The following is a 17,362-nucleotide window of genomic DNA, read 5'->3' as shown; positions in this document are numbered from 1 at the left end:
GGATTCCCGGAAGCGTGGTTCGCTAGGGCTGAGTAGGGATCAGTTTTAGTCGAGTCATGGCTCGTTGGAACCGCCCAAATGTGGGATACGTCTGGGCGGTGGAGATCCGGCCGGTGGGTGGCCGGATCTGGCCGGCGCAGGCCATAATGGCCTGCTGCTCACGGCCGAGAAAAGAATGGAATAAGAAAAGTCTGTACGTGAATTTGGGTTGGGTAATTGGTTTTTTTTTTTTATTTTATTTCGGGTTAGGGGTTTTTAGGTGGACCGGGCTTGGGTCTGGGTCCGGGTCAGATCACGTCTTGGTGGGTCAAATTAATTTTTAGTCCGGGTCTAAATTTTTAATAATTAGGCTTGGGTATTTTATTTTAATTAATTAAGAATTTAAGTAGTTAATTAATGGGTTGGACTTGTTTAATTAATTAATTAGACTAATTTAATGGGCTTTAATAATTATGGAAGTGAGGCCATTAATTTGTCATGGGCCGTGTGATCCATGAGAATTATCGGGCCAAGTTGTGATGGGTTTAATAATTTTATCGATCTAGTTTATAATTAATGGTTAAATAATAAGTTTTATTAATTTAATTTTAAGTTAATTAGATAATGGACTTAAATTATATTTTAAGTGAGCCCATTAGTTTCTCATGGGCTTGGGGGCCCATGAAGTTTAATGGGCCAGGTCAGGTTGGGCTTTTGGATTTTTGGGGTCAGTCTAAGAATTTTTGAGTTTAAGTCTAGCGGTCAGCAGCTCGAACAAGTCCTTGGAAAAATAAATGTTCGTAAATATATATTTAATTCATGCATGCATTTTTATTAGATATATAAGTATGAGTTTTAAGAAAATAAATTAAATATATATTTACGGACAAATTTTCATGAAATAAAGAAATAAATGAGATTTTTTTTAAGTTCATGCATCATGTAAGAATTTTTATGATAAGTTTAAATGTATGTTAAGAAAAATATATTTTTTTATGAAGAAGGTGGAAAGTGATGTGGTTGGAGGCCGGGATACCTGGGCCCGGTGACCTTCCTAATGATGTATAAGTATGATGAGCTTATGGATCCAGCTGAGAGGGCTGGTGAAGTGGCACACAGAGGTGGAAACCCCACCGCCACGTACGTTGGTTTATAGATTGATCAATCGCTTAGTATGATGTCACCGACATGGATACGACCTATTGAGAACTAAGAAATCATGATAAGTTATTTTATGAGATTTATTAAGTATGATGATATATGTTTAGCATTATGATAAATCAGTATAATTATTTTATTTTAAGTTTATATGCATATAATTTTAAGATCATGCACGTATAATTATTATTCACGTATTTTATATGATGTGTGCTTGTGTGTGGTTTCATTTTGTTATGTAAGGATAGAACGTGCTGAGCCTCTAGGCTCACTAGATTTAAATGGTGCAGGTGAGCAAAATGTCAATAAGGATAATGTGTTCCCGACTGGCGGCGAGAGCGTATGAGTTTTCAGGCGGCTAGAACCCGTGACCATCGCTCTATTATGATATTTATGTTGAGATTTAAAATACGTATTTCTGCACACGTTTCATTATTTTTAGATTTTTGAGAGTATGCTTGGATTTTAGATTTAATTATTTATTTATTTTTAGTTTGCATGAATTTTTGTGTAGGAAGTATTAATTAGGAATTTTATTATGAAATTTTTATGAAATATTATTTAGTAATTAATTTTAAGTATTTAATTGAATGTGTGTACTTTTATTTTATTTATTGTGTTTATGTATTTTAAATTAAGTAAAGTTATTTTTAAGTATGATATATATATGTATGGACATATATATATATTTATATTCATTATTTTATTATCAGAGAGTTTAAAAAAAAAATTCAGTAGTAGTTTTAGGATGTTTCATTTGTAACGACCCACTGTATCAAGACGGGTCTTTTCAGCGTGCTTATGTCCTCACTTACACGCACCCTGAGAAACTTCCCAGGGGGTCAACCATCATATAATTGCCCCAAGTCAAGCACGCTTAACTTTGAAGTTCTTATGTGATGAGCTTCCGAAAAGAAGATACACCTTCTTGATATGAGCAGTACATATGAAATCTTTTAAGCCCTCCTCAACTATGTAGTCCCATACCTACACAGTCTCAGAATCCCCTCTCATTCCGGCACGGCATGTCTCCCTCCGCCTAGAAGCCTACCAGGAGCCGCTCATTGTCCGTGCAACCTCTTGGCACCGGCGATCACTCCCTGCCTCTTCAACCCCGGGCGTCACAATATGTGAGAATTACTAATATACTCATTTCATCAAAGTTACGTGATAGATACGATGGAGCATATACATATAATATAATTTTGATATCACGTTATCTTAATGTTCAGGATTTTCGTGAGCGACCATTAAAACTACTTATTTCTAAAAAATGAAACATTATAATTCATTGTTTTTTAATGGTCGTTCACCAAAATCTTGCACACTAGTTAGGTGCGTTGTATAAAAAATATATATATATTTTATACAACATATATATATGAATATGGCTGCAAAGGTTGCACCCATGTAACTTCGTCGGGACAGAAGTAGCATCAAGTTGCATTCCATCTTTAATGGCCCAAGAAAATGAAATGAGAAACAATATTAGTCCATATTAATTAATGCACTAATAATAGCCCTCTTCAATAATGGAATGCTACATTCGACCTTTGTCTAAATCACAATTTATCATGTTAATCGTTTTCAGGTAAATTTTATATATATTTATCGAATTGAATTATGTCACATCAATATCCATGGGAATGTGGCAATTATTTATTGGGATAGAATCAGATAAAAATATCCTAAATATCAGGAGAATAGAGAGGATTATGAATCACAACTCCACCTAGTAGCTTGACAATATAAAAAAAGTATATCTCAAACGTTCGTTGAGAAACTATATATGATGATGATGTGTGCAACTTATCTCGCATAAAAGTTTTTACTTTTTTTTCGTAAGATATCTCACGTCAAAGTTTTAACTCAAACATTTTACGTCATACAATAGTTCAAACATCATATATATATCAATCACTCTAATCCATAGTTGTATATTTTTGCAACCCTACCTATCTAATTGGCTAATAAAAAATAAAATTTACTATACGTTTCAATAGATACATATATTTTTAACAAAAAAATAAAAATTTTGTCAACTTTCATATTCAACTATACAATGAATTTTTCCAATATATATTGGAAATTTTACAAATAATTAGACTAACTTAAAATGGATTGCTATACAGCCCAAAGGTAATAGTTTTGTTTGTTTTTTAGAGGGCCCAAAAGTAATAGTTAGTGCATTGCTATTGGGCCTTGTCGGCAGACTTGTGTGTAGTATTGTGTCAAAGTATGAATTTTATATTCATCTGTATGATTTGGATTCGATATATCTAATTATTAAAGCACAGTTAATTCATAACCAAAGTCATTTATATGATCTATTAATAATTGAAATTGATTTCTAATTATAGAATCTAACAGTACAAAGTGACAATAGTAAAGGTGATAGCCCGCCCACAGGGGCATAGACGAGTTGGTAAGGCTTGAGGTGACGTGGGAAAAAATTTCTCAGCGTTGCGGATTCGATCCTCGTGTGGAGCATATTACCTACTGAAATATTGTGGGGTATGCTTTGGGGATTGGGTCATGTGCTCCTTCCTTCAGGTCCCTGCCGCTTGTGCACATCCCTCGATTTACCCTTCGCATGAGCCAATGGGCCTCTGACTCATGTGGAATGGGATCCCCTTCGGGGTCAACCCTTTTTATGAGTAAAGGTGAAAGCATATATAATCAAAATTTTCTTATTTTTATTTAAACCCGTAATTTGGGGATGACATATATATGTTAAAAGTGATAGCCCATATATATTGGATGAGTTTGGATAATATAAGAATAAAATTAAATAGTGCTGCAATTAATTTCAATAGTATTTAACGGATAAAATTAGGTAATATTTACAATCTTTAAAAATAAGTGATTATAATTTTTTTTAAAAAAATAAATTTGTTAAGAAAAAATTAATAATCATATCACTTATTATTAGAGGTGAAGTTAAGATTTTAAATAAGTTTTGCAAGGAAAAAGTAGGTATCGTTCAGTGACTTAAAACTTTTTAAACAATAGTAATTTAGACTTAGGGTAATTAGACTGAAAAAAATATATTTTTAATCATTATTGATTAAAATATAAATTAATCAAATTATGTGGTGTGCAGTTTGAAATTGAAATTAGGTTTATTAAAAAAAAAATTCGATTTTAATAGTGAAAATCGGTTTGGTTCGATCGGTTAGAGGGATTTTTGAGAAATTTCATATTGTATGATATATTTGAAATTCATTACGAGTAAAAATTATTTTGGTACATAAAATATTGATAAAATATCAAATTAGTACATGAATTATTGAAAATGATTTAATTGGTATATGATCAAACTCAAAATTCAATTTTGTCTTTTAAATTATTATATTAATTATAATTTTAAATATAAATTCATATTTACTAATTACTATACTATAAAAAAAAAATTATATATCATGTATACGAAAAAATATTCAACGTAAAAGTTGTAGATCATAAATGAAAAAAACACACATATATATCATTTTTATTTTGATTACTATAAATAATAATATTATAACATAGATAAACAAAAAATATCTTTTATTATATATTTTTAATATATATTATTTTTGAATATATAATTTATCAATTGTTATATATATATATATATATATATATATATATGTGTGTGTGTGTGTGTGTGCATGTTTGTATTAAATATTAATTAATATTTACAATATTTCATACAATAAGTACGATCTTTTGTTTATAATATAAAATTTAAATAAATATAAATTTATACTTATAATTGTATTAATAAAATAATTTTATAAATGTGTATCTATTTTAATTTAACAAAAATAGTAGACTTTAAAATAATATAGATAAAGTGTAAATTGACTTTATAAGTTGATTATGTACCAATTAAACCATTTTTAATAGTTCATATACCAATTTGACATTTTATCAATAGTTTGTGTATCAAAATGAATTTTACTCAATTCATTATTATGAACTTCAAATTCTTCCAGTTCAGTATTCTTTATATATGTTTTATTATTTAAAGTTGTTTAAGGTTTTTTCATCACTAAAAATGAAAAACAAAAAAAATATATAAATAAATCAAGAGACAATTCATAAACAAAAAAAAGCTCGATCTCGGTTTTTTTTAAAAAAATAAAAATAAAAAAGGGTCTAGTCATAAATAAAAGAATTTGGTAGGATGTTTTTGTAATTTTGAAGAAGTACTGTCATCGAACGCCCAACTGTCCTATAAGCTAGAATCTTCTTTCACCTTGCCGATGAAGCAAAATAAATAAATAAAGAAAGAAAGAACAGTCTGATTTTGAACCATTTTCACCTAAGAAACCAGGAAAAATTCAAAATTTCTCCGAACACGAAGGAATCTGGAGATTGAAAATCACTGAATCGAAGACGAAATGGCGTTGCAATGGGTGATTCTAGCGTACGTGGTGGCGGCCGAGGCGCTCGTTGCGGTTATCCTGACATTACCGACGCCGAAGGCTATAAAATCCCGTATTGTATCGTTAATCGCGCTTATTCTTCAGCCATCGCTTTTTATTGTTCCTTTCGCTGCTTTTCAGCTTCTAGGTATGAGGTGTTCTTCTCTTTTCTGGCCTTTAGTTCGGATGATTTCAGTTTTTATGGATCGAATTTGAGTTTTTTTTAGCTCTGAATGTTTGATATTTAAAGTAGGGTATTTGATAATGTTTTGATTGATGCTAGATATATACTGGAAGAAGGAGCATCGATTGATGTGTACGGGGGAGGTGTGCACTGCTGCTGAGAGGGATCGCTATGAGAAATCGGTAATTCATTTATTTTCTTCTCGTTCTCAGTGTCGTATTGTTAATTATTTTGATGTTTTGGGTGGTTAGTTTATATATCTCCTTTCGAAGATGATGGAAGGAAATGAAGAGAGTCTGAATGATCGTTGTTAATGCCTTTGTTTATCCTATTTGCTATCCTATTTAATCATTTGCTTCAGTGTCTGTTTTTCTGCATCTGCTTGTTAACTTTCTCGAAGCTGTAGCGAAATTTCTTCTGTTAAATTTCTTCTGTTAAAAGTTGCGAAAGTATGTATCAATTTTAATACCTTCACTTGTCATTGGCGATGATATTTTAAAGTTTTTTCTGTATCTTATGCTACCATTTTTGCTTTAGCCAATTAGAGTATCGTCCATATATGTTTGATGATTTCTCGAATGCTTATGTGCTAATATGCTAATGTGCCAATTCCAAGAAAGTGAGAAGAAAATTGCCAAGATATTATGCCTACAACATTTTACTGTTGCAAATCATAGAAAGTAATGTGATTTAATGCCCTTGTTTATGTTCACGTGCATGCACCTGAACTGTTATGTTGTGGCTACTTTACTATAGTTCTAGCTTTCTCCCTTTTGTGTATATTTCTCCCCTCCATTTTAAGGTTTTGTTTTTAGTCTCTTTCTGAAAGTGTCGTCTTATTATTTTGTTCTTTTTTCCTCTTCATGTTTTGACTGGTTTTGCCATTAGTTTTACAGTTTATTGTGAGCTTGGGTGACATTAAACAGCCTCAAGCCATGGAGTATTCCATATCCTAAAAGACGATCCTTTTTTCCACTTCAAATTTTAAGCTAGATGATACTAATTTGTATGTGTGTAAAGTTACCTTACCTTCAAAAATCGCGTAACAGGAGGCTAGTTTTCAAGTCACACAGTTTCACTACTGTGAAATAGATCATCTAAAGCTTTGTATGGGAAGTTACTCCACTCAATTAGTCAAATCATTATACATTGTTCTTGGTAATGTTTTGGTGGTGCAAAATGGCATCTTCGCTCGGTGATATGTAGCACCTACGCCTTCTATTTTCTGTTTCACCATTTAACCTTTTGTTATATTTGAGTTGTTGCATGAGTCCATCTACGCAGAGCGCTATCATATCTCATCTGTTGATGTTAACATGCAGATCTACAAGGCTCAGAGGAATGCAGTTCTATGCGTGGGTGCATGCCTCCTTTATTGGTAAATGACAGGAATTTCAACTCGTCTGTGATTACTGTCTTCAAGCCATCTCCTTTCAATGTTTTTACACGCTAATTCCAAATGGTTGTGCAGGTGCATCTACCGTATTTGCAAGTATTATAGGGAGATTCAAAGCATGGAGGAAGTGGAGAAGAGGTACAAGGACCAGTAGCTTCCCCGTTCATTCTCTTCTACCAAATAAAGTGGATGCGAGGCTATGTCTGTAGCTACATAGAAGAGTACACTTGTCTTAAGTTATAATTTCTTTGACCCAAGTTTTTATGTGTTGATGCAACTCTTGTACTCATGTTTACCACACTGGTCTGATTCCTGTATACCACTTTTCTCTGTGTGCTGCATCTATGAATTTCAGTTCTGATATCCTTACTGCTAGAATCTCTACGCATACTTTTCTCCCAAAAAAATTAACTACAAGCTGCTTGACATTTACTATAGTTTGTCGATGTCTGAAATTGTTCTTTGATGGTTTTATTTTCATGCAAGATTACTTCCACGACGACATGATCCAAATTTAAAGTTCTGTTAATGAGCATCATTGTCGAAATTGCTCAACAGTGTCGAATACTATCAAAGTTTAGCAGTTGATAAAAATGGCCAAGGGGTTGTCTTGTTAGGTGTGCGTGTACGCATGATCATGTGTAAAGCTTTCATATGGGCTTAATAATTCTATATATGCACATGAAAGCATCTGTACATTTGCATCGGTGAAAAAACCCCAGTTGCCCCTCTAGGGCTCTCAACTCCGAACCAAAAAATTATTAACAACTCAATTCTGCACTTGAAAGTGAATCGGTACTCAAGGCATAGAACTCTCCATTCCTCTCCTCCCAATCGATTATTTCCCGAATATGTCTAAAGGCTTCATCAATCGACCTTCTCTCAAGGTCTCGAATAGGCCAAACATAGAGCTTTCTACCTGTGATGGAACTGTGCCACCTCTTGAATTTCACTGCAACGTGATAAAATGCCTGATGTGCCAAGGTATGGTTCTTGCTACGAGTCTTCGATGGATTGAAATCTTTGAACCATTCACAAACTGTTAGTGGGATCTCTTTGATTTTGTCCTGGAATTGATCGTATTTGTTCAAGAGAAGTATGCAGGGCGTGCCCACAAAACAAGAATTCCGCACAATTTTCTCCAGGAAATCTCTGTTTTCCAGCATCTTGTTTTGTTGAATACCAGTTCTCTGGATCGACGATGCTTGATGATAATCAGTTAACGAAACACAGAAGACAACGGCGTCGATGCCTTCGAACATCTCCAGCAGTTTTTGGCTGCTTTGGAGTCCTTTGGAGCTAAGCTGAATCAACTGGTACCTGAGAATACAGGAATCAAGTAAGATGGAGATTTTCCTGCGAAAACAAAATGATGATTGGGTTTCTTGATTCTTACTTTGGCAGATAATTTTGGATCACTGAGTTTTCATCGCAAATTCCAGAAATCGCACTGTGATCAACAAATGAGAACTCAATACATGCAAGACCATTACTGGGAGTAACACCTTCAGCTAACAATATGTCCTTCTCTGAAGGTTCGTACTCATCGCTCGACACCTCGATGACCTATAAAAACAATTAAATGTTGTCACACAACTCGTTCTACGGCATTAACAGAACATATGTTAGTATACATTCCGGGAAAGGACCATGCGTTCAAGGGATACGTGTGATATACAACCTTCCGAATTATAACAGTGAAGAGGAGTATGTTAGTGTGATCGAGCGAGTCGTACCCGGTCTAGGAAATATTTAGCAACATCAGGAAGAACCTGTAGTTCTTCCCTTCTTTTGTAAGTTTCCTGAATGGCAGGATCCTTCCAAATTTCATCTATGATAGAAGCATGCTCGCGAGCAGAGGCGGGGAAACTGGTTTCTATATCTCCTGCAGCCATTGTATCTAATAACCGATCAGAGAACTGCTTGATTTTCTGGTCAACAGAATACATGCACTCCCTGCTCATGCCATTTTCGCTTTTGCCTGACAGCCATTGAAATCCATTCTTAAAACAACAGGCACCCATAAAAACGACGACGAAAATCAGGTCTTGAAGAACAATAACAAGCACAATAATTTGACTTGAGTTCTGTACACAGACAAGCTATCTAAGATAAAATTGAAAACCATAGACCTCATGTTTGATGCAGTTAGAAGTATGGCCCATTCTTTGTTCTGTAAGGTTCAACAGACATGTATAAGGCTCAAATTAAACATCTTCTCACTTAGCAATATTGCTATATTTTTTTGCAGCTCGTGCACATGCTGAAAATGTAACAAAATAGCCAAAACAAGCTTGGTACGTAGGGAGTCGTCAAGTGTACAGAATCGCGCTTTTGAGAGATTGTAAAAGCTGTTTGTTCAACCTAGACAATGATTCCCTTGAGAACCTAAATTATATTTTATATACAAATTTTCATTGCCAGCCTAAGAAAGAAGTTAGTAACACCAGAGTTCCAACCTGGCGCAGAGCTATCAGCAGCCGGACCAGAAGACTCTTTATTCAGGGCATCTTCTTCGAAATGCTCTCTCCCCTCAAGTAAGATACAGAGATATGTGTAAACATTGCTTTGAATTTTTAACTTCATGTTCAACAACTCTCCAGCACTGAACTTGTTTGTGTATATAAACTTGACCTGCCACAGGAAATGAAGACATACAATAATAGAGTGAATTAGATTAAAATGTAATGCGTAATCTTTAGGAAGAGGACTGAACCATGCCACTACTGGACTGCTGAGAAAAGATGGTATTTTAATATGCCTTTGGCCAGTAATAACTTATCGACTTAAGCTTCGAATAAGTAGATGCTCCAAAGTAGTCATGAAGCTATAAGCAAAAACAAAAAGGCTCATAAAAATTATCACAAATGCTTAACCACATCAAGAAACTCGCCTAGTTGCGATCACCAACTTCCAGTAAACAGTTTTGAGAAGAATCATGAAGACATACACTTTAATGATGCAATCTCTGGAATCCAGACGATGACAAACAATAAAAGAACCATGCAGCAGAATCCAGACATATATTTCTAGCCTCAAGGCAAAGAACAAAAGAACCACGAAGTAGAGAGGCATGCATGTACAACAAATGTGTGCAAGTGTACTTACATGGACCCATGCACATATGTAAGAAACACAGGATTTTGTGAAGTTAATTTTGAGTTGCAAGTATTCATCCAAAGAAAGAATCACATGCCACAGGTTACGGGATTTTCAGACTATGATTGGATCTATATAAAATTTTTGGTCAAAATCCATATTTCAAGAAAGGCGTCAAACATTAGTGTTCATTGAGGTAATCACACGATGTTTTTTAGAGAATAAGGATAAAAGTCCGTGCTTTTTACCAGCTTGAAAATGGTTTCTGTCCCAGAACCTTCTAATCCAAGAAGAAGGAGTTTATGGACATTAGGTTGCTCCATATTCTTAGACAACAACCTAGCTGAAAATGAAGCAGCCTGTCCCTTTGCACAATGAAGGCTTTTAGATGGTACAGGCAGTGAAAACACCGAGCAAAGGAAACGAATCGATGCCTGCCTAACAAAAAACCCAATTCAAACTCTTCAGATGAAGCAAGATATAAACCACCAAATAGGAAAACGAGGTAAATAATGTTTTTTAGTACAGAAGAACCTTTCGCCATATGCATCCTTTAATGTTATTTTGACCTTCTTCCTCATAGGATCCATCCTCATAGAGCCAAAACCGTGTATCACGAGGGCATTGCACGTTGGCCACCTTGAACAAAGAGAATGCAGACTCATCAGTGGTTGTTTTTGAAAGACGCAAATGAATCATGTTATTTTTAGAAAAAGAAGTTTCCTTCAACTTCACTGAGATTGTTGCTAATATCATAAATGCTACGACTAAAAAATGAATTCATAGTTTTCTTACTTGAAACTTACAAAATAGAGAGCATACACAAATGATGCTAGCCACTGGCAACAAGGTACTGGGAACATGCATGTAAAATTTCCCAGGAGGAACACTATGGATAGGTAGATAGCTATCAAAACTGTCGCCATCTGCCGGGTTATTTTTTTTCTTGTAGTGTAGTATGAATAACAGCATATGATCACCATAGATCAAAGTTTCCAACTATACTTTGGCTTCAGTTGCCTGGGACATCGGTTAAAACGTTTGCGGTCTGGTTGAAGTGGTTTAGCTCTGGCAGACTGAAAGTTCACATCATAGGTTTATCAATTTTCCAAATGAAAGGCTTTTCTACACTCCTTTAACTTCGTCTTCCTTCGGTTCAAACTCAACCACACTGAAATCAATTTGGCAACATCAATCTAATTTTACAGCCTACAAGGATCAAGTCTAATCCGCATGTATCCAGTTCTTTTTCCGTTCATTCAGAAAAATCTTCTTCAGTACCATAATCAATGTTATTAAAGATATTAGGAGATTAAGGTAGTGTTTGGTAGACCTTCTAGGAAGCTCTGCTTTTCCTTAACAAAATTTCAAAACTTTGTTATGGAAAAGTTGAAAAGAAACAGAGAAGCTTTACCAAACACTACCTAACAAACACGACAGCCTTGGAGCCACATTCTGATGTGAAATTCTCTGAGTCAAAAATCATGTCATACATCATACAATACTTCACGAACAACCGAGCAAAATATAACAAATATCAATGAAAATTGTATATCATTCACTTAACCGTAAGTCCACAGAAGTGCTTAATGTGTGTATCGAATTATCGATAATTTAAAGATGCAACATAATTGAGATGCCTATATGAACTTGATTTTTGCGCTTTGCTAAAACTCTACCTTCAAGATTCTGAGCTCAACTCTGGTGATCTCACGTCCATTCATGTAAACATGTGTATTACCTTTGCTTGCATCAACCTGTAACTTGCCTCCAACATCTAATTTCGAACCAACGATACTGCTCGGCTTCTCACCTTCCTGCACAAAACAATAAACAACCATCAAACAGACGATCATAAAGCTTTCAACTTCAAAAAAAATTAACCGAAAAAAGGAGAAAGAAGAAGAAGAAGAAGAAGAAGAAGAACAGAAAGAAAACTGCAAACAATCAAGCATCAGAAACAGTTTTCTTCACCTTCCCCCAAAGCCCAGATTCTTTATCATACCAATACCTCCCCGGTTTCAAATCCTTAGGCGGGAATCTACATGCCAACAGTTCCATCAACTCATCCTCGTTCAATGGCCTCCCATTGACAATCACCTGCTCTGGCCTCACCTGATTTGCCTTGCATTCCCTCTCCCACTGCATTATCTTCTTGATCTCCGATTGACCACAGACCCTCGCCAGAGCCCTCGAACAAGTACCCAATTTCCCCCTATTCGCCTCGTCGATCGGGTTCCCGATACAACCCACGCACTTTCTCCCTTCAGACATGACCCCCATCGCCTTCAAAACACACTTCATACAGTATTCAGCTCCACAGACCATGCACTCCTCCATTTCCACGAACAACCCATTCTTCCTCTTCCCACATCTGCCACACCCTCTCCCCCTGTTTCCACTACGCAAAACGCAATCTTTGCGTCCCATTTCCTTTTCCCCATCATCAGAACACGCGGGATTCTCAGGATCATGGCTCTCATCGAAAATCTCAGCTCTATCTTCGAAGCTCTCGTCCTCAGATTCATCAAACGCCACAGAGCTGACACTCATCCGTCTATCATATTCATACACGTCCGTTGAGTCAGAACTGGAATGGGATTTCCAAAAGGCGGCATTTTTCGGAGTGAGCGAGAGTGCCCGTTTCGGGAAGGCGGTGAATTTCGTTTTCGGATACATGGGCTTGATCGGCCGCTTGTAAAACGGAGAAGGGCCTTGATAATCCACGGATATGGAGTAGTCGAGGTGCTCTTCGTCTGGCAATGGAGCACCTTCCGGCAGCATCTTTCTTAGCAGCTCTTCCCACGAATTGGGCTCCGGTTCCCCCGTTCCGGGAGCCGCCATTAAGCGAGCGTTACGCGTGAAAATGGAGGTTTTGAAACGATCGAAAAAGATACATGAACACGGAGATGACACAGTATACGTTACGTGCTGTGTAGGTTGGTTTGGTTGAGAAAATGTTGGCAACTGAGTGTAATGGCAAATATACTAATAATATAAGGTGATTTTCATGACGTCATATCGTATGACTTTTTACGTCATCAAATTTACTTTTTTTGGGGACCAAATGAGAATTTCAATGGCTTTGTTTGGTTTAATTTTTGAAAAGGATTGTTTGGTTTAATTTAGTATATCATAGTTGGACTTAAAATACTCGTTATTTATTTTTAAATAAATAACTTTGTTTAAAAGAATAACTTTGCAAAGATTTGAAATGCTACAAATATGTTGGTGATGTTTCACGATGCTAAAAATTCTTATGAGATCGTTTTTTCATGTGTTAATTTAGTGAGATAGATTATCAACTCAATTCGACTAATGAAAAAAAAAAAATTTTTGTGTAAAAAAAATAATTTTTGTGTAAAAAAAATTAATAGATCAGGTCAACTAATTTTACAAATACAAATATGTGTGATCGTCTCACAAACAACTTATCCTGTAAGATATATTTTTATACTCATTGAATTTCGATTGCTAACTTGCTTGTTTATCCTCTTCTTAACTTCATTCGTATTGTTAAAAATAATTTTTTTAAAAGAAAAATGAATATTTTACTAATGAGTTTCTTCTTCAAAGATGCATATTTAATAATGCAGTATTTTAAGTTTTTTTTATTCAATATTATTATCTTAACACTTGAATATAACAACGTGCATGAAAACTAGACTAAGTGGATATAAAATTTAAATGTGAGAATTCCATATTTTTTTTATCTTACAACCCAAATAAGAGCCGGAGAAAAATTATGCATCAAAATCTATCGAAATGAATCAGTAAATAAATTAACAAAATGATGGACTATTATAAATTTTTAAAAGTAATTATTAATTTTCTTTTGATGATGTGTTATTTTCTAAAGATATAGCATGCCTCTAACAAGTAACATGTATAGTGTACCCAAGCCATAGATCAATATTTTTTTAAAAAAAAAATCTTACACACACACACACGTATATATATAATATCAACAGTGTTTGCCCAATTAGATTCACATGCCAAGTGTCCCAATTCCTCCAAAAAAACACACATTCACTAAATTCCATCAACATGAATATCAATTTTTTAGGGAAAAAACTTATTTCAGCACTTCCAACCACCAGCTTAAACCCAAAATAAAACAAGCCAAACATAAAATTCATACCAATGGTACCTTTATTCAAAGAACCGAAATTATTGACAAGTGAAAAAGATTGTCAAATAATTTCATAATAGTGTTTATATTATTACAATCATTGTTATTATTTCAGAAAACTATAATTTTGGTGTACAGTTCTACATATCATCTACAAAGATAGCATCTTTAGAGAAATATGTGTCACATAAATATTTATCATTCAATTATATTATCCGTTGATACAGTGAAATGATCAATACTAAGATCCATACATTCTCATAGTCAACATGCTATAAAATGCAAGCATCAGTAATAAGAGATAGTGTACAGCAGTTTTCTGTGATTTTGCCTCTCAAAATTTACGATGATCTCGTCCACGGCATCCTCCCAGTTTTCTGTCATATCAAACTGCATACATATGGTATTGTTACTGATAAGCAGTCGAACCGTTCAGTAGACCGACGATTTTATCAGTAGATCAGAAAAGTATGCATACCTCTTGGCATAATTGTAAAGCAAGGCGACCACCTGTAGCTGCCTCCTCGTGGTTATCTTTTACTTCTAGATTGATTACTAAAACAAGCTTCATAAGCACATGATTTCTGTTATGTAGATCTGCAGTGTTTTTCAAGGACAGCCAGTTATATAATACATATTTTGGAAGAAGAAGACAGAGAAATTTTAATGAAGAGCAACTTGGTGTATCAGGGTAACTCACTTTTTTCATAAAAATTAAACATGTAACTTGAAAATGATCAGCTAAATAATAGCAAGCTTGCAACCAAGGGGGGTCTTTCATGCAAGTGCTGTCCATAAATATATATCGTTTATAAGATTATATTAACCCAAGTCACCATGAAAAGCATAACATCTACCATATTAACTAGCAAGCAACTTAACGTCAGCTGAGAGCTAATACACTGACTTTGGTTGAACATGAACATTATCTATAGCCCAGTATTCATAATGCTAGTTTATGAGTTTTATTCAGTGTCATAAACATTTCACCATTGCTCCATACTTGATGCAATTACATCATACGAGCTAAATCGCCTTGTGTCATGTTTTGATCCACTTCAACCTTGATACTTTGATCTCATCTCATCTCACTGACACTGTCACTTCTATTACTAATTTTGGACAGAATAATACGTCATTGACAGTTAATGTTTGTTGGAGATTTTACTTGCAAATGGCCGGTAAATCAACACAAACTTCGAGTATATTTAGATAGAGAGATTAAAAAATCATGTTTAATTCTGAAGTCACAAAATGTAGCTTTTAGGGTTTGAACTTCTTGTTTAAAAAACCCAAAAAAAAAACTCATTCTCACTATTATTTTCATATCCAAACACAAACCTGAATCAGCTCTTAAAAAATCACTTAAAAACGAAATGATGCAAATAGTAAATTTTCTATCTGATAGATTTTATATCCAAAGTGGCAACGGTTTACCCAAAAGGAATAGCAAAACTACTTCGCAACAAAGCCAAAGCAAATCTAGACCACAATTTTTTCTCATTACTTGGATATTGAAACAATGCAAGTCTAAAATTCAGCAGTACAAAGACATAACAAGTCTCCAGCAAACGAAATCCAACAATTAAACCCATATGTAATATATCAATGAATTTCAGCAAACGAAGATAGTAGACAAGCAAACCTTCAACAACCATATCAAAAACTTTTTCTTCAAATGTAAGCACGACATCAAAGACACCATCAGATGCATTCTCTTGCCAACGCTGAGGGGCAGTTTTTACTCCTACGTTCCTCTTGAGCATTGGCAGTATTCCATTTCTTCGATACCTGCTCATCTATGCAACTCCATGAGAAAAATAGTGACAAAATTCAAAACTAATATGAAGATTCAACTGTATTAACCCAATGTAATTCAAAAAAGGGCATGCAGTTTCTCTCAATAATACCAGAATGGCAACATCTGCATCCTTGTTTTCTCATTGCCCTAATAACTTAGCTCCATAAAAAATTCAAGAAACGTTTTTTTTTAACCAAATGTCAAAATTCCAGACAATAACTCAAAACGAACACAAGAAGAGAATACAATGTCAAATACAAACCAAACAAAATGTCTACAAAGATTATCAACGATAAGAAAATCGAACGAAATCAGCAAGTGATTAGTGTTGTTAGTCTTACAACTCGGGGTCTTTGCGACGAAGATCATCGAGCATGTGCTTATAAGGGGTTCCGAAATCGTACACATTTGGTTCTCTGATAGAAGGTCCAGGAAGCTTAACGTGCTGCCCAGTGCCGTAAGACGCCACGTCGAAACCCTCCCTCTTCAGCAGCGCGTGTGCCTCCATGCTTCGATTCTGATTCGACGAGCATACCATTGCGTACCGCAGCTTCATCTCCCCAAATCACAGAATATTTCGATTAATTTTCAGTAAAATTCTGAATTTGTTCGGAGCAAAATGGGAGTGAAGTTCCTGTTGAGATTCGCGGATGAAGGGAGAAAGAACAAAGAAGACGAGGGAAGGGATGGAGATGAATTAGCAGGCCTAGTGGACTGGGACCAAGGATCGAGCCCACAATCACTATGATACCCATTGAAACCAAATTGGATTGATGGAAATAGCCCAAATTGCGAAATTGATTTAACTATTCAAATTTTGATTTTAATCCTTTTTCCACCATAGTCAAAACTCAAAACTATTGTAAAGCGTCTATGATTTAATAGTCGATAAACTAATAATGTATCTAAAATAATAATTATTTATAATAATATCAAAATTAATTAGATAATAATTTTTTTCAGAAGACCCTTTATATAAACTCAAAATTATAAATTAGTAATTCATTAAAGTTTTAGAAATACCTAATGCAATTTATTAAAGTATGTATATTGTTGTTTTATTTTTTCATGGAATCTAATTCTATAATTGTTTTTATTTATATGATTTAATTTTATTAATCAGTATAGTGATAATTATTAAAAATAATAAGTATCACTTATTACAAAAAAAAAATCAATTTTCTTCGAATAAATATAATGA

General features: G+C 34.5%; 3 protein-coding genes across 3 annotated transcripts; 1 reads left to right on the top strand and 2 right to left on the bottom strand.

Annotated features, from left to right (window-relative positions):
• The first annotated feature begins 5,377 nt into the window (after positions 1-5,377).
• On the top strand, positions 5,378-7,470 carry LOC140863832 (uncharacterized). Its single transcript, XM_073267555.1, has 4 exons — positions 5,378-5,697; positions 5,833-5,915; positions 7,056-7,111; positions 7,205-7,470. The coding sequence occupies exons 1-4, from the start codon at positions 5,526-5,528 to the stop codon at positions 7,281-7,283; spliced, it is 390 nt and encodes a 129-aa protein (XP_073123656.1). The 5' UTR covers positions 5,378-5,525; the 3' UTR covers positions 7,284-7,470.
• LOC140863831 (extra-large guanine nucleotide-binding protein 3-like) lies at positions 7,204-13,175 on the bottom strand. Its single transcript, XM_073267554.1, has 8 exons — positions 12,203-13,175; positions 11,908-12,045; positions 10,763-10,867; positions 10,477-10,662; positions 9,589-9,763; positions 8,866-9,110; positions 8,526-8,695; positions 7,204-8,449 (listed from the first exon to the last, which is right to left on the bottom strand). Exons 1-8 carry the CDS (start codon positions 13,070-13,072, stop codon positions 7,891-7,893), a joined length of 2,448 nt encoding a protein of 815 aa, XP_073123655.1. The 5' UTR covers positions 13,073-13,175; the 3' UTR covers positions 7,204-7,890.
• A 1,366-nt stretch (positions 13,176-14,541) lies between these two features.
• On the bottom strand, positions 14,542-16,829 carry LOC140866448 (uncharacterized). Its single transcript, XM_073271434.1, has 4 exons — positions 16,503-16,829; positions 16,006-16,151; positions 14,839-14,957; positions 14,542-14,750 (listed from the first exon to the last, which is right to left on the bottom strand). The coding sequence occupies exons 1-4, from the start codon at positions 16,715-16,717 to the stop codon at positions 14,649-14,651; spliced, it is 582 nt and encodes a 193-aa protein (XP_073127535.1). The 5' UTR covers positions 16,718-16,829; the 3' UTR covers positions 14,542-14,648.
• Between the last annotated feature and the right edge of the window lie 533 nt (positions 16,830-17,362).

The sequence above is a fragment of the Henckelia pumila genome, chromosome 4 (genome assembly GCF_033568475.1).
Source record: "Henckelia pumila isolate YLH828 chromosome 4, ASM3356847v2, whole genome shotgun sequence".
In the NCBI taxonomy this organism is placed as follows: domain Eukaryota; kingdom Viridiplantae; phylum Streptophyta; class Magnoliopsida; order Lamiales; family Gesneriaceae; genus Henckelia; species Henckelia pumila.
Note: the sequence above shows the minus strand (reverse complement) of the source record. Positions and strands in the feature narration are given on the sequence as shown.

Coding starts and splice junctions, on each gene's coding strand:
- LOC140863832 (XM_073267555.1), top strand. CDS start 5,526: ATGGCGTTGCAATGGGTGATTCTAGCGTACGTGGTGGCGGCCGAGGCG. Junction 5,698..5,832: donor CGCTGCTTTTCAGCTTCTAG/GTATGAGGTGTT, acceptor GATTGATGCTAG/ATATATACTGGAAGAAGGAG. Junction 7,112..7,204: donor GGTGCATGCCTCCTTTATTG/GTAAATGACAGG, acceptor ATGGTTGTGCAG/GTGCATCTACCGTATTTGCA.
- LOC140863831 (XM_073267554.1), bottom strand. CDS start 13,072: ATGGCGGCTCCCGGAACGGGGGAACCGGAGCCCAATTCGTGGGAAGAG. Junction 10,868..11,907: donor TTGAGCTCAGAATCTTGAAG/GTAGAGTTTTAG, acceptor TCTTTGTTCAAG/GTGGCCAACGTGCAATGCCC. Junction 8,450..8,525: donor ATCCAAAATTATCTGCCAAA/GTAAGAATCAAG, acceptor CTGTATTCTCAG/GTACCAGTTGATTCAGCTTA.
- LOC140866448 (XM_073271434.1), bottom strand. CDS start 16,717: ATGAAGCTGCGGTACGCAATGGTATGCTCGTCGAATCAGAATCGAAGC. Junction 16,152..16,502: donor CGTCGCAAAGACCCCGAGTT/GTAAGACTAACA, acceptor ATAGATGAGCAG/GTATCGAAGAAATGGAATAC. Junction 14,958..16,005: donor TTTTGATATGGTTGTTGAAG/GTTTGCTTGTCT, acceptor AAAACACTGCAG/ATCTACATAACAGAAATCAT.